The sequence below is a fragment of the Cynocephalus volans genome, chromosome 3 (genome assembly GCF_027409185.1).
Source record: "Cynocephalus volans isolate mCynVol1 chromosome 3, mCynVol1.pri, whole genome shotgun sequence".
NCBI lineage: Eukaryota > Metazoa > Chordata > Mammalia > Dermoptera > Cynocephalidae > Cynocephalus > Cynocephalus volans.
The window spans coordinates 168230676-168247789 of record NC_084462.1 but is presented as its reverse complement, the minus strand read 5'-3'; the positions used below and the strand labels follow the sequence as shown (position 1 = coordinate 168247789).

The 17114-nt window shown below is 41.8% G+C and overlaps 1 protein-coding gene across 1 annotated transcript in view; it reads left to right on the top strand.

Annotated features, from left to right (window-relative positions):
• KCNK10 (potassium two pore domain channel subfamily K member 10) overlaps nt 1-17114 on the top strand; it is a 123591-nt gene that overhangs the window by 59279 nt on the left and 47198 nt on the right. Inside the window, exon 3 of the mRNA XM_063091092.1 lies at nt 11091-11208. Coding sequence (XP_062947162.1) covers nt 11091-11208 — 118 coding nt within the window. The remainder of the gene's footprint in view (nt 1-11090; nt 11209-17114) is intronic.

Here is a 17114-nt window from a genome sequence, read left to right as displayed (position 1 = left end):
GATGGAGCTAGAGAGTGCCTCACTGGATCAAGACAGATTCCTCCCGACTATGGGAAAATCCACTCAAATGACATAATGGAAAGCTCCTTTGTGAGAGTTCCTGCTTGCCCTCTGACACAGAGACCCCGCCCCTTCCCTCCCTGGATTTGTAACCTTCCTGATGTACAGAGAGCATGCGTGAGAAGACCAGGGTGCTGGATTGTCAGCCTCTGGCATACTGACTCCTTTCATTGGCTGTGCTCATTGGGCCCAACTCCACCACGCTTTGGTCAAGGAGGATTTAATGCAAGATATGGACAGCTGTTTGTGAGGACTTGGTTCCATGCTGTGGTCCTGGTCTCATGGACCTTGGATGTTGTCATGGCAGCCAAAGCTGCCATTCTGCAATTAAGGAGAGGGCTAGAGATCATGAGCTGCCAGAAAGTTCTCTCCAGAAGCAGGAGAGGTTGGGTAATTTTCATGACCCATGAACGTTTCCCAAGGCTGTAGCTTTGCTCTCTGCCATGACCCAAATCAGTCACTCACTCATTCACTCACTCATTCATTCATTCAAAAAATTGAATGCACTTTTTTGTCCCCAGTGCTAGGTGCTGGGGACATAATGGTGAATAAAAGACAGATGTAGTCCCTGCAACATCCCAGTTTTCATGGTTTTGGAATTACTGTCAGTAGTGCGCCCTTCTCTCTTAAAGTGTCCTGGTTTGAAAGATAAATTATGTGGTGACCCCACTTATTGGTGGTGGCAGAGGCAAACCTTATGCATATAATCACACAGATAAATGTAAATAATACCAGGATGAAAACTGCAAAGGAGAGAGAGCTGCAGCTGTGGGACACCTGAGCAGGACAGCTGACACATGGCAGGATGGGGACTCCAGGCAGAGGGGGCTGTGTGCCAAGGCCCTGTGGTGGCAGGAGGCTACATGGAATGTCTGAGGACTTGAGAGAAGTGAATGGATGTGGCCAGAGGCCACAGCAGAGGGAACTTGGTAGGCAATTTGGCTGGAAACAGACAGGGGCCAAACCGTGTAGGGCCCGATTTTAGATTTTATCCAAGAGCACTGTGAAGCTACAGGTATGTTTTCAGCAGCAGGGTGACATGATCTGGCCAATCAGTACATTGCTGTTTTGGTCCCTCATGTACACCCAAAAGGTAGCAATGGTAGTTTTGAGCTGGTTTTAAGTTATTCATTCGTTCAACAACTGAACATTTATGTAGAGCCAGCTGTGATACCTTGCTACGTGTTTTGATTTCTGAACTGATTTATCCTTGGTGGTGCCAGCTGTCACCTCCTGGTGGAAGCCTTCGTGGGCTCACCATTTTGGGTCATGCCCTGCATGGCCCCATAGCACCAAGCACTCACATTTGCCACTACAGTCTTTAGATTCTACGGGGCTATTATCACTTTTCTGTTTTCTTCCCACTGCTGTGAACTGGGTTTTTTTTTGGCTGCTGGCTGGTACAGGGATCGAATCCTGGACCTTGGTGTTATACCACCATGCTCTAACCAACTGAGCTAACCAGCTAGCCTGACTGTGAGCTGTTTGAGGTTGAGTCCATGTCTTTTATATATCCTTCATGCCTGGCACAGTGTTTGGTCAAAGAAGGTGCTTAAAGTTGAGGAATGAAGGAATGGTGCTTTTTATTTCTGTTTTGGAGACTAAGAACCCTTCATTTATAACATTCACAGAAGCAAAGCAGAAAGTTCCTTTGTTTCTATGTAATACAAATCCTTTCTTTTTGGTCAGATTGTCAATAATCCTTCTCTCAAATCATCTTTTTGTCTTGTTTATGCATGAACTGATTCTCTTGACCATCCAAACTTTCCATATTTAGGAAAGCAAGGATTTTTAGGAAAGCAGTCTGCTGGAAAGCTTGGCACTTCAGTTGTTCATGCATCAGCCTATGGAAATCCTTGCTGTGAGCTCAGAGTGCAGAGCCAGATCAGCCTTCTCTCTCCCTGCCTGGCTATTCCAAGCAGACTTTTCTCCAGGAAGTTTAGGCAGCAGCCCAGGCAGCAGGTGACCTCTGGTGAGGGCAAGTTTGGGTTCTTTGTGCCCAAGGACACAGCTCCGAGGAGTTGAAGTGACTCTTGGCTTCTGCCCTGACGTCAGAGGCGCTGCCCTTTGACCAGTGAATTAGTCACACAGAAGGTTGTTTGATGCATGCAAGATCGGGCCAGCAGTGCCCAGCCTGTCTCTACAGGCCTTACTTCATTATTATTATTGCTTTTATCCCTGAGGCTGCTGATTCCATCACTGTTTAGTGAAGAAGATCTAAAGCTTTTAAGCCAGAAATTAAAGAGCTAACGAAAATTGGTATGCCTCTGGAAAAGGAATTTGCAAATGAACATTCAATGTTCCAAAAAAAGAAAACTCCCATAAAGATAAAACCAAAATCTAGAAATGAGAAAATTTTCCAAAGTGAAACAATGCAGGGACAGAAACAGAAATACGGCATGTTCTCACTCATAACTGGGAGCTGAATCCATGAATAAACAAATAAACAGTAAAGAGAGACAGAGAGAGAGAGAAAGAAAGAAACAATAATCACAGTAATACGTTGAACTTTTAGAAAGAGAGAAAAGAACCGTGGTGACTAGAGGTGGAAAAGGGAAGGTGGGGGAGTGGGAAGGGGGTTAACGAGAAATTAGTTAATGGACACAAAGAATGATTGCGTATTGTAATGATGAATAAGCTAACTATCCTGATCTAACCACCACAGATTGTACACGACTACAGAAAATCAACGTTGTACCCCACATGTATGTAAAATAAATTATCTTAAAAAACTAAAAAAAACCCCCAAAAAACCAAAACCTAGAAGCGAATGTGACTATGTCCACATTTCTAAGCAAACGTGTATGTGTTTGCTCTTGTTTAAAATGTTGTTGTATATGTTATGGAATAATGAGATTTTGATGGTATGTGGCTTGTACAAGTATAATCATTACTTATAATCAACTGTGTTCATGTAGGTAACTAATATTTACTGAATACCGTTTATGAAGCAGGTGCTGTGTTAGGTCTAGTGATTAAAAAAAATAACAAAGAATGCAAGATTCCCACGCCCTGTTCTCCAGCACCCTGTGCTTGCTGTCTAGTATTACTCATATCAGTAGCTAACACTTGCATGGTGCTTACTATGGCCAGACATTGCTCTAAATGCTTTATGTACTTATGAAACATTTAATCTGTACAGTGATTCTTTGAGGTAGGGTAAGCAACGGAGGAACAGAGAAGTTGAATAACTTGCCCAAGCTTAAGTGAAAGGTAGAACTGAGATCTGGACAGGGCAGTCTGGCTCGAGAACCCGTGCTTTTTAACAGTAATGCTCTACTCCTGGGTCAGGGAAGCCGACTTGACTTGGATAGTTACAGTCTGGTGACTGGTCCTAGAAAACGAGAAAGTACTCAGGCGCCTATCCACAGAGTCTCTGACTCAACCTATAGGACCCCTAAGAGGACCACTTTCACCTGTGAATAGACTACAGAGAGTAATGATTACCTTCTAGTTTGTCCTCTAGAGGGACATGGCTTCGTGTCCTAATATAAGGTATTGAGACTGGGTCAATATTTCTATCTAAAACCAAAGTATATGAGTTATTCAGGTCTATAATTAAGAGTAATTTATCAGATTATATAGAGAACATTTATTTTCCCTTCTTCTCAATGGAAATAGGCAAAGAGATGAAAAGCTTGCTGGTGCAGGTTAACTTTACTGGGTAAGTGGAGGACCTTTTGTCCTTTTTAAAATGAGGACCAGAAAATACAAATTCTGACTTCTCTATATTGCCCTTTTTCAGGTGGAAGAAGGTGAAATAATAAATGAGCTTTAGAAAAATGTTTACAAGCTGGACAGAGAGCTATCTGTGGTAGATAGAAGACCCGAGTTAAAAGAAAGGACTTTAACCAGTCTCGGCTCTGCTAGTTGTTGACTACTATAACCATGGGCAAGTTACTTCTGTTTTCTGTTGTCTCATTTATAAAGCTGGAATAGTAATAGGATCTACAGGGTTTTGAAGACTGAATAAGATAGTAAGGTAGAGTGTGGTACATTGTAAATGCTGGCTGCGATGATTATTTCTATGTGTATTCTAGAACATTCTACAGTTGTCTCCACTTCCTTGTCTGCTCCCTTATCAAACTGTGCTCATTAGAGACATGCTAGTAGTAGGTGGAGACTCATTCTCTAGGGGGCACAGGAAATGAAATATTAATTTGGGATTAATATTGAGCACTCAAGAGCAATAAGATGTGCTAAGTAAATAGCTACAATCAAAACAAGATAGCAGATAATAACCTCTTTTTTATGAGGTTATTAATCATTTATTAGATTTCAGGTGCTACAATGCAGTGACATGGAAGGAAAGTGATCTTTCATTTAGCTCACACTGCAATGAATCAGAATTCCTGAAGCTGCTTTTGTAGCCCAAGAAAAAAATTTTTTTGATAGAAATTGGACAGACTCTTCTTTGATGGGAATAATCTCAAGTACAGAGATAGCTGGATATACATCAAACATTCTCTTCAGGGCCAGGGTGGGTTTTCAATATCACTTGGCAAATTTGTTATTCGGTCTGTAAAGGCTGAGTCCAAACTGAGATGAAAGGATGACAGTTAGTGAGTCTGAAGGTTTATTGATCGTACCAAAGTATATACGTATATCCCGGCTTCTCTAGTGGACTTGATGCTTTCCTCATGGTTTAAAATGTATTTTATTTCATCCTTCCATATAGTCAAAGAGAGAGAAAATTAATTCTATGTTGTAAGGCACAATTTGGAAGGTAAAGACTCCCCCTCCAATATGACCTGGTCCCACATGACAGTATTTAGATCGATTAGTCATTAGTGTATACCCAAGGTGCTAATGAATTGAGCTTTAGAATACCTCTTTTGCCTCCTGCCAAGGACTAATTTATGGTAGTAAGGAAAGCTGGTTTGCCTCAGACTACAGGCTGTGGACATGCAGGCTGGCTCATCTCGGGTTTCTTTCTCTGAATTTCCAAACAGATTCCCCGCTCATCCTGTCCATTCTGCTGGTGGCCTTCGCTTTAGATTTATAAGCAGGTTGTTAACGTTCTGATGAAAGCCTGCGGCCTGGCTCCCTGGGAACCTGAGGAAAGGCTAATATTTGCACATAACTGGATACTTAGGGCAGCAGGAAAATAAACACCACTGTCATATTCCCATGGCACTGAAGGTGCCTCTCTCTCTTTGCCTTTTTATGGTCTGGCCTGGTTTTGTGGGCATCTATTCGTGGGAGATTTGGAGGTGGCAGTTAGGATAGCACAGGCCTGACTGCCACCTTGGCTGTACCTCAGTCCCCTCTTCCTTCCCCCTCGTCCCCTCGCAGACAGTTGAGGTGTCTGAGACTGGGAGAAAGCAGAATTTGGGGAGGAGAGAAGCCGCCTTTCCAGAGTTTAGCATGACGAGCTTCCTTTTGACAATTCTAGCACTGCTGGCTGGCTTTGCTTGTGCCAGGTGTGTGCCGGTGGACAACGTTCTTCACTATTCCAAGTCCCACGTGGTCCATGGGGACAGATGGTAGAGATGCCCATCGCATAAGGTCACCGTGAGGGCTGAGTTAATCTATGCTCTAGTAAGTGCTCAGAAAGGATTCTTAATATTATTTATATGACTTGATAAGAAACGACAGGGCTCAGTGCCCCAAGTCTTAGATGCATTTTTTAAAAATCCTGACAACAGCCCTGCGAGGAAGGGATTAATTCCTCATTTAGTCGATGAGGAAACTGCGGCTCAGAGAAGCTGAGGAGCTTGCACAGGCTGCACATTTTTCTGCTTTATCCGAGAACTTTCTCTGCTGTGGGAGGGAGGTCTGAGGGGCTTACACTCTCTAGCTCTGTGTGCTGAAGCAAGCACTTCTTTAAAGGGCCCGCAGAATTGCCTTGCTGGGTGTGGCTCCAGACGCCCTCTCCCACCCACACGTGAAATGTTGCCAAGTGGCCTTGAACTTGGAGTAGAGCTGCCCCTCCCCCAGCCCCCGCACGTTCACTTCCGTGGCCGTCAACTATTTATATGTGAAATCCTTCCGAGGCGGGAGAAAGGAAAAGCCATCCTGCCAAACAAATTAATGTCGTCTTTCCATTTTGCACCGGAAGCTCTTCTGCCACAAATTTGTGAGCAGGTGGAGAGGTGTTGCTATTCCGCTGTTGGGGTTTGGGAGGCATCATGAGGGGCATTTTTGATTTGTCATGAATGTGGGCTGCCATTGCCTTTCTCACGGGGTTTGTGGCTTCTGTCCTCTTACTGGCTGAAGGTGTGCTCACTTTAATACACTTATGAAGCCACTTTCCACATCCACGTACTTACCCAGCCTCAATTTCTGGCTAAATATCTAATTCATAAATCCCTTTGCTGACCATGCCCTCTATGGACTAAGAACGTGGTGGACACAGAGCCACCATTGTGCCTTCAGATGAAGTCCTTTCCTTTTGTCCCAGTGGTATAAGCTATTTGTAGAAAGGACTGTGTGTCCTGGGTTACACCTGTGCTGCGGTCCCGGCATCATTATTAATGGAGCCACCTTTCACCCTGCAAGTGTCCAGCTTTGGACAATACAGCAAATGGTCCGTAGGTATTAGTGTCCATGCACATGGCACGAATCGGTCGTTTTCTTCAGCCGATCTGAGACAAGCTGAGTAATTATTGCTCTGCCCGTGCTTGTCTTTCTTTTGGGGAAAGAGAGAAACAGATGATCTCACAGAGTACACAGATCATGGGAGAAAAGCCACAGGCAGTTAGTGGTCCCCTGTGGGCCGTCATTCATCCCGGTGTAGCACTAACGCTCACGATGGCATCTCACACTGTTGGAACGGTGATTTATGCAGCCTGGCATGGCCTTTGGGAGGAACCTGCTGGGGGTGTCCTGTGAGGGGAAGAATGACCTACCACCCCTCTCTTCCTTCAGGTCAGCCTCAGACCTCCCTCACTTTGTGAAAGGTGGTCCTAATGCATGGTGTGGGGGAGGGAGGAGGTGGGAGAGCGAAATACAGATTCTTGTAGATCTTATGCCCTTTTATTTTTTTTAAAATAAATGTCATTATATTTCTTTTTGTTGGGTTACTTTCTTGTGTTTGTTTGATATTCTGATTTTACAAAAAAGTGAAATGCTTTTCTCTCATATACCTCTGGGAAGATCATGTCCCTACATTGACTATTTTAGTTTATTCATTCATTTATTGTTTGACTTAAGCATTTACTCCTGAGTCATTTACTAGATAGCTGGGTGGGTGCTGAAAATTCTGACTTAGAGGCTAAAAAGGAAATTCAAGAAGGGGAGGAATTAAAATTGAAAGTAATGCTCTCTTATCTACAGTATGCTTCTATCTATCTGTCTGTCTCTCTGTCTGTCTTTTTTGATTCTCATAAGACCTCTCTGAACTTTATAATGGTGGAACTTGTAAGGAAACAAACGATGCTAGTGGAGTCTGAGATTGTGGCCTAAAATGATGCTGACGTTGGTTGATCCTCTCCCCAATAACACCTTTTGAGCTAAACTGTACATGGCTCGGTAGTGTCATTTCGTTATCTGTGTGCTCTGACCATGCTCACGGGCTGGCTTATCCTCACTTTTGCAGACTGAAGGCAGAGAAATAAAACTTCCAAACAAATGCATTTAATTTTTAAATGTTTTACTTGATTCAAACAATTAAGATCCTTAGAAAACACTTTCGAAAATTAATAGAAGTTAGAACTTTGAACTCAATTAGAATGATTATTGAGTTAACAATGATGCTACTCATTCAGGTGGTAACAGCCACTTGTAACGCGAGTTTGCTTGATTCATTTTAATTCTGGTTGTTTGCTAGAGTCTTGCTGATCCATAAGATCTAGATAGAATCAAACCTCATTCCAAGGACTGGGGTTTATCCAAAGCCTTACCAATAGTTTGGTGACTTGCTGGAGAGCGTATTTTTCTCCTTCTCTCTTCTAGTTCTAAGCCTTGCTCTCAGTGAATTAGTTCAGATCATCAGTGGTCCTGCTATTCCATAACAACCCTTATATTTAATTTCTGCAGAACTGCTTTCCCAAGGTGTTCAGCTGGGGAGAGAGGAGTTTGCATCACAGGTATAAGCCGGTTAAAATTGGGTACTAGAGGGAGCTGCTCTTTGAGAGTCCTGGGCGTTTCTGCTCCTGAGCTTCAACCTCCCATGGGTGTCAGTTCACATGCCTTTCTCTCTTTTTCTTTTTTTTCTTCTTTTATCTCTCTCTCAGGATATAAAATCAACCTTTTCCCATTTTAATTGATTTATTTTTAAATTTTCTTTTTAATGCGGAGCATTTAACAGCCAAATGAAGTTTGGTCTCTCCACTTGCATGTTCAAGGAAGTGGTCTAATTAGAAACGATCCCTTGTAAGATCCCTTCTGCCTAAATTGTTGGACAATGACCTCATCTCTGTCTAGAGGTGAGGACGGAGGTGGGGGAGGTGGAGTGTGTTCTGGGTACCATGTATAAAGGAAAGGGCAAAACCACCTGCTTTGTGCCAGATAGGGTTTGAGTCCTATCTTTTCCATTTCCTAGGACCTAGGGCAAAGTTACTTAATTTTCCTGAGCCTGTTTCCTCATCTCTAAAATGGGGATAATACCACTTTTTTGCAAGTTGTGGAAAGGATAAAACAGAATAACACTTCTAACACACCTGGCTAAATACAGGCACTTAACAAATGTTAGTTTTCTTTTCCTTTCAACTCATAAGCACTTTCCTTGAGAGTTATATATGTAAACATCAAATATTTATAAATTGCATAATTCAAGAAAAATGAAACTTGAAAGGGAAACTTACTTTGGATTTTTTGATGAAATGAACAATCATCTCCATTTGTCTTCCCTACAGATCTGTATTTTTATGTGCTTTGTTGGGTCTGCTGATGATATTTGTGTGCAGTTCTCAGCTCTGTGAGACTTAACCTAAACTCTCTACGCAGCCTCCTAGAAGTTGTAAATGTGTGATTTGAGGCAACTTAAGTGACTGAGGCCTAGAGCTGTCCTTGAGAAATTATTTCCAAGTGGGCCGATCAGAACTGAACACATAATGAAGATATAAACACTGGTTAAGGCTTTGTGGTTTGGTCTGATGTTGCTTACGCAGTACAGGGAAAATGGATATTTTACCATATTTGACCAGCGGAAAGGACTCACCATCTGTCTCCCTTCTAAAGCAGAGCAGAACATAGCCCCGATGAGCACGTGATTGTTGTCAATTATGCTGATTTAAACCATTGGCAAAGACAATCTGTATATATCCCATGCAGCCGATTTTAAATTCTCAACTACCAGAGTTTATGTTAGCAGCAGTAGCCGGCTTCAGCCTTGCGTAATATTTCATGTTCTTAGAGGCAGGAAAAGATAGACTAATGACTTAAACAAAAGATATTTTTTCTATCATCCAGTCAGTTGTCTACGGGTCTGCCAAATCTAGCCAACAGTCCATTTTTTTTTTTTTTAACAACTTGTGAGCTAAGAATAGTTTTTGCATATCTAAAGAGTTTTTCAAAAAGCAAAGAAAAAATTTGCAACAGAAACCAGCTGTGGCCAGCCAAGGCTAACATATTTACTACCTGGTCCTTTATGGAAAAGGCTGCTGATCTTTGGTTTAGATAGTTTGAAATATCTCAAATGAATGAAGGCAAAATGTAACAATGATTGACTTGTTCAGTTGTAATCTGATTTGTGACAACATTTTATGCCTGTTTTAACAAAGCCTAATGGGCATTACTTAGGATGATTTAATCACTTTTCAATATTTGTGTCTTGCTGTCTTTACATAGGGTTATTCCAAACTTGCCCAGTGAACGGAGTCTCTCTCTGTTGTTTTAGAAGTAGATCATATGTCTGTCACCTCCTCTCTGAAGCCTCCACCTGGCACTTCCTCGCCACAGCTCACCTGTGTGAACAGCATGCGTCTGAGCTGCTATGATAGTACTGTTTACCTTCTCCTTGGCCTGAAAGAGGATGGCAGGGGCCAGCCAGCTTAGGAAGGGCTGCTGGGGAGTTTTACCCCTTATTCTGCTCATCATGAAGCTAGGGAGGATTTTTGCAGTATATTTAACTGATGCAGAAGTATGATCCCAGGAAGGGGGCCATCGTGGGGCCGCAGTGCACACACTGAGTCTCCTGAAAGAATCCCGGCCTGAATTTGACCCTGAAGGATGGGTACAGTTTGTGGGAGGGCTTAAGCAAAGCTACAGGCCTATGAGGGAACATCTCATGGGATGTCTTGCCCAGAGTGGAGACTCCTCTAGTGGTGTTAGATGAGAATGGGTTATCATTGTGGCCAATTTATTGGAAGTATAAGGTGTATGGAATTCCAAACCCAGTAGTCATCAAGGAGTCATTGTAGTTTATTTAAAAAAAGAGCAATGTGTTGGGGGTGGAGGGGTGGGGAGGGGAGTTGGGGGAGTGAAATGACAATCATGAAATCGGTGACTATTTACTAAACCCTAACTGAGTGCTGGGACATTGGGCTAAGGGCATTACAGGGACCATCTCATTTAGTCCTCACAGCTACTTTGTAGGGGAAGGTATTGTCCCCAGTTTGCAAATGAGGAAACTAGGCATAGAGAGGCTAAAATAACTTGCCCAAGGTCCTGAAGTTAATAACAGGCAGAGCCAGGAGCCTGGGAGCCCAAGCTCTTAAATCCTGTGCTCTTGAAACAAGCCCAATGCAAAACATTCTAACAAGACAGGAAAGAGAAGAGAGAAAAACAGCGGCAATCCTGCCTTCCAGAAATGACCACTTTGGGGTGAACATCCTTCTGGACATCTTTCTGTGTAAATGTACAGCAACATGTGTTCATTTTGTATAACCGGGGCCGTCCTGTGCCTGCAACTTTTATCTAAATGGTACCATACTCTATATCCTAGTTTTGTTTTCCCTCATTTAAAACTAGTTTTCTAATTTTCATAAATGGGTGCCTAGTATTCACTTTATCACTGTACCCTCATCCACTTAACCAGTCCTTCTAGATCATTGCAGGTTCTTGAGTAGGAGAATAATTTCTTGGAAGCTTCCCCCCCCCCCCTAAAATTTTTAACTGAGTCTTGTGCTTTTTCCTTTTCTTTGCAGCATGCCCTTGATGCTGACAATGCAGGGGTCAGTCCCATAGGAAACTCTTCCAACAACAGCAGTCACTGGGACCTTGGAAGTGCCTTTTTCTTTGCTGGAACTGTCATCACCACCATAGGTATCCATTTGTTTGCTAATATATTTTCTGCTCTAGGCCATCCTGAGTAATGGCATTTATTCAGTGTTGTATCCTCATAGACTACATGGTAGTTTGAGGTTCAAAAGAGGCTTATGAAACACTGTTGAATTAAGGCAGTAATTGTGGTGGCTTTCAATAAAAGGCCAAGCAGAAAGAAGAATCCTTTTATCAGAATGAAAGGCTGGGGAGCCTTTACTTTGAAAGAACCTAATGAAAAGTTTAGAGTAGAAAATGTGAATTGGTCAGTTGTACTCAGATTGCTTATTTGAACTCAAATTCCTTTTTAAAGATTGTACTTCTTAAGATTATATATGAAAGACTCAAATACTCTATAAAGTTTGTTGTGAAAAACAGCAGTCTTTGCCCCTCTCCCCTTTTTTCATTTTCTTAGAAACAACCACTTTCATCTGTTTCCATTGATGATTTTAATATTCATCTCCTTGTCTTTAAATATCATGCTTGTGTGGCTACTTCTGGAATTTTCAGTTTTAGTAATTATTTCTTCCCATTGCGGAAGATGAGGAATTAGTTCTCTTTCTTTCTCCCACCCACTGCAGAAGGGCTCTCTTCCTGTCCTCCTATCTTCCCAATATGGCTTTATTAGATAAAAATTGAACATTTGCATTATTTGTGACTAGGTAAATGCTCCTTGCAGCTGATCCCGTGGTGAACTATGATTACTTTTCTCCTGCACCGATTTTTGTTTTATTTTATTTGTGTATCTATTTATTTATTTTTTTATACTTGGGGAGTTTTGTATTTTTGTCTTGGGATTAACTTTATAATTGTAATAGTATATAATAACCTTAGTGTTCTATTTGTTAACTAGTATGTATTAGATCCCTATTATGGGTGATGACATCTCTCTCTCTTCCATCACACAATTTTAGTTGACACGATCTTTTTAATGTTTACTCTTCAATGACTAAATATGCTTATGCTTCTCTTCTGTGATTTGCCAGCTTTAAATGGTAGCTCTTGGCTCTCAGCGATTACATGCAATGCTGTTAGTGAACTTATTCAGCATCTCAACCTCCTTCCCTCTTCCCCTATCAGCTGTTACTCATTGTATCATTCTATAAGTTACATCAGGTATATAATTTGCATTCTGTCCTGTTACCCTGATGCTCTCATTTGTTTTAGTGATGGCTCTGCAGTTAAATACCATCATTGTTCGTCTCTAGTCCTTTTTCTGTGGTTTTCCTCATTATCACTTGCTTGGCTGAAAGTCATCTTCAAGTAGTTGCCTTAAGAGTGGCTCAGGGGAGCGATATTCCCTGAGGTCGTGCACTGTGCAAAACGATAGCTTTACACTTGAAGCAGAGTTTGGCTGGAAATGAAATCTGTTTCACTGACTCACGTTTCTCTGTCATGGGTCTTGTAGCTGTTGCTCTTCTGATGTTTCTGCTGCTGCAGACAAACCTGATGCAAGCTCAGGTTTTCCCCCTTTCATAAGTGACCGGATCTATTTGTTCAGATACTTAAAAGACTATTTCTTTATTTTTCATTTGATATTACTGCTTGGTTGGGTCCCTTCTGTTTCAGGAAAGTCTTTTTGATTGTCATTTCTGAACATATTCTCTGCCATGTGGTTTTGGTTTTGTTCTTTGGGGGATTCCGACCTGTTGATTTCTCACTTTTTAACTCCTAAAATTTATTTGCATTTTGTTAGTTGTATCCTCTCTGTTTCTTCTTCGTATGTGTGTTTTTCACTGTGCCTCTGCTGCCATGTGCTCCTCTCAATTTGATTTTCATTTTTGTGGTCCTTAGGGGATTTCTTTTCCCTTCCTGTTTCTTTTCTGAATTTCATAGCTCACATTTCATCGTTGCTTGTTATCTCACCATCTCTTTCCTGATTTCTTGCATTTCTGCTTTGTGGTTTCTCTGTGAAGATTCTCTGAGGTGATTACCTCATGGTTGGTTCCAATTTTTGTGTGGTTTGAACAACATTTTTCTGGTGAGTGTTTTTCATTCATTGGTAACTTTTTGCTACCCTTTTCACATTTCTTTCCTTATGGAAGCTTCATATTTGTGCTGGGCCTTTAAAAATACTTAATATCAGTGTATATTAAAGAAGATAGAAAAAGGAAAATTCTAATTTTCTTGTTTAATGACATGGCTAAATTAGCGGTCTGTCTGATGCATTGAAAACACTATAGCTGCCTTGGACTGCACACTAATGTTATTTATTGTGTTGACTTGTTAGGAAACTGGGGATTTGGTTTATTGAACAACTGTCTTCATTGACCCACATGATCTCAGGTGGTTGAGAAATAGTGGCTCCATCTGCCTAATGAGAACATTGATATGTAGCATTTTTCTGCCCTTTTTTATGTGCGTACATTGGAATCTTTAGTTTGTGCAAATCACTTAGTCCTTGGTTTCTGCTGCCTGGCATCCATTCATTTATTCACCCTTGTCCTGATAACCATATCCCAATGGTCCCCTTCCTCTTTCTTGGCCCCCAGCCCTCAGGGGAAGAATCACCATATCTAGACTAAGAAATCCAGTGCCTGGCCACAGTCAGTGGTTCGGAGATGGCCATATATCTGGATTAGGCCAATAAGAAACTCCTGGACTTTTGCTTGAGTTTTGGAGTAAATGATTCCTCTCTTTCTTCCTGGAGAGTAATTTGGAAAGAGATAGGCCCAGGGCAGTGCCAGTCATTTTCTTCTTTTGATGGGCTGCTCTGCCTAGAATTCAGCTAATACTAAGAAGCAGGGTAAGAAAAAGTGGGTGGGAAATGCGTCCTGCTCATATCCTTTGAGCGCGGATTGGAGCTACCCCTGAAGTGTTGAGAAATAAAAATTAAATCTCCTGTTCACTGGAGTCAATGTATTTCCTTTTTTTGCTTAAGCCAGTCTGTGTTGGGTTTTCTATTACCTGCAACTGACAAAATCCTAACAAATACACACTATGGGTCAGAGCTCATGGAGGGCCAGTAAGTATCCTCTCACCTCTGCTGGCCACTGCAGCTGTCACCTCCTACCGTCTTTGGGCCACGTCTTGGGCAGTGCCATCCTACTGGGTGAACCTCTAGGTTCATGTGCTCATGTCTTGGCTACCTGGGAGGCTGTTGCCTCATACCAACTATGCACAGGATAGGAACCTTTTCCAAAAATCAGAAGGAAGATGGATGTCAACAGGAAACTACTATGAAACAAGCATGCAAACAAAAACAAATGAAAATAAACTCCAACCTAAAAAAGTCCACTTTAGTATCAAGGTGCCGTGTTAGCACTAGAGATTGGGTGCTTGTTCTATTCAGTTTAGAAAATGCTATTTTCTCTCTCACTTTCTTTTAGCTGAGAAATAATGTATTGCAAATTTAAGATCACTTAGCTGGCCAAATTTAACTCCAGAGTGGAGGGTCTTTGTGGAGTCATACATTTAGAGAATTCCAAAGAAAACCTCAATACAATGTTAAGTAAGAATAATGAGGTGCAGAATTACAGTTTTTCTAATTACTTAGTGGTAAATTCATTCATTGTGTGTATCAAGGCTTATAAGAAAACTCAGAACTCAATAATTCTTCCAGGTCTTCCCGAGAAATTCTTCCTTCCCATTATGTAGGAGTCAGGAAAAGAGAGCAGCTAGAGCTGAGGAGCTGTGTTTTCATTAATTATGAAATAGACAAACATTAGCCTGCTTGCTTGAGTTCATATAACTTGTGACATAGTATTGTACATATTTTCTCATATTATTAGTAATATTAGAACTTTAGAGTTCTTCGAGAAACATAATCTTTGATGGTTTCCTGTGGATCCACTATCTACATCATTATCCCATGTGTTGGACGCTTAAGCTGTTCTACTTTTTGTAATAGTGTTAACATCATGATGAAAATCTTTGTGCATGAAGTGGAGTCTTTATCTGTGGTTATTTCCTTGGAAAGATTCCCAAGGGATTGCTCTGTCAAAGGATATGGACCTTTTAAAAGCTCACCAAATTTCTTTCTGGAAAGACTCTCATGAGCAGCCTGAGGTTATGTACTTTTCATTATGTGCTCATTATTTAGAATGTGTATAGAGACAGCTTAGAAATAATAGTCTTTTTTGAAAAGCAAAGATACTACTCAGTGTCAGAGGTCCCTTTCATCTGAGGCTATCAAAGCACTTCCTTTTAAAAAAGATTTTCTCGTGCTGAGATGTACGGAAAGATTTACACAGGTATAGCAAAGAAAATACATTCAGGCACTTTTGCAAACCAGTAGCCACACCAAAAAGAAGTCCAGATTCTGCTCAATCTTTGTTGAGGCCCCCCCGCACCCTGTCTCCTTTCTCAGAACTAATTCTGATGTGAGAAAGTCCCACTTGTCTTTGATTATTGACTTTGCTGGTGGGCCCCCAGCAACTAGCTTTTGTAAGCTGGAGGAATGATGCTCACTCCTGCGTGCAGATGCTTTTCCACAAACCATGATTTGCAGAAGGGCAGCAAAGGATCACGTTCTTATCAACACCAATGAAATGCAATTAGATTTTAGTCATTGAGGCATTTTCAGACTGAGTCACCTGGCTCTACCGACATCAGAGAGAGCGCCCTTGCTCAGGTCCCAAGTTGTAGCCAGTGACTGTGTCATTAGCCTGGGTTCCTCAATTAAGGGCTGAACCTGCCAAGGTATGGAGGCAGCTGTTTGTACTTACCCAGCGCTTAGATTGGATGTTTAACCCAAGGCTTTGGAAACAGCAATCACTGTGGCTAACTTTTACTGAGTGCTTACTAGGTACCAGGCACTGTGCTCTACATATAATATTGTAATTAATCCTGCAGTAACCACATGAAGTAGGTACTGGAACCAGCTACATAATTTGTGAGCCCCAGTACAAAATGATAATGCAGTCCCTTGTTGAAAAATGATTAAGAACATCAAAATGGCAACAGCAGAGCATGAAACTAAGCATGGGGCCCTTCTTCGTGTGGGGTTCTGTGCTCCTGCCCAGGTTGCACATCCCAGAATCAGCCCTGCATGCATAAACAAGCTGGTTCTAGAATGCATACCACACTCTTAACCAAACAAGCAGGGCTGAACAACACACAGTGTGGAAAAGATTTGACTTTGGCACGTAAATAGCAAATGGAAGCTTATATGTGTGCTCCTTGGATGTAAGTCCTCTTTAAATGCCAGCTTTCTCTCCATAAAGGACTTGGACCTGTTTTCTAGCCAGGGGTGAACAGAGCTGAGCCCTTTGTCCTGCTCATTAATAACAGGTTTCTGTGTTTGTCTCTGCTGAGCTGGTCGTCTTCTGCTGAAAGTCACCAGAAGCCAGTGGATGGAGATGCTCCTTGGACTCCTTTTGCGACACTGAAATCCAGTTCTAGTGTTGTAGGCTAGTGCTACCAAACAATTGCTGCCCTAAGAGATACCCACACCTCAAATCCAGCATGGGCCCTCCCAAGTCGTTGAGTCAACCTAGTGCGAGGTACAGACATTTTGTCCCTTGTCCTGGTGCTGTGTGTAACAGTGGAGTTTCTGGATGGAAAATAGGAACCAACCATCTGTTTTCTCCTGGGACTTAGTATTCCTGGAGACGTATTGCTCAGAAGTGATTTCTTCCCACAGAAAAGCAAGGGCAAGATGATAATTGCTAATGCTTACTCAGTGCTGACTTTGCGTCATGCTTCACATGTAGTTAATCTTCAGTGTAACTCATGTTTCACATGGAATTCATTTAATCCTTAATAGCTATAAGGTGGGTGATTTAATAGCTCCACCTTTCAGTTGAAGAAAGTGAGAAGAGGTTAAGTAATGTGTTCAAAATCTGAGAGTTAGTAAGTAGAAGAATCAGAACAGGAATTTTTGAAGTCTCTAGTTCTAGAGCCTACCTACAACCATCACACCTTACTTTAAAGTTCTGTGAAGCCTTCTGGAAGGATACGCAGAGCAG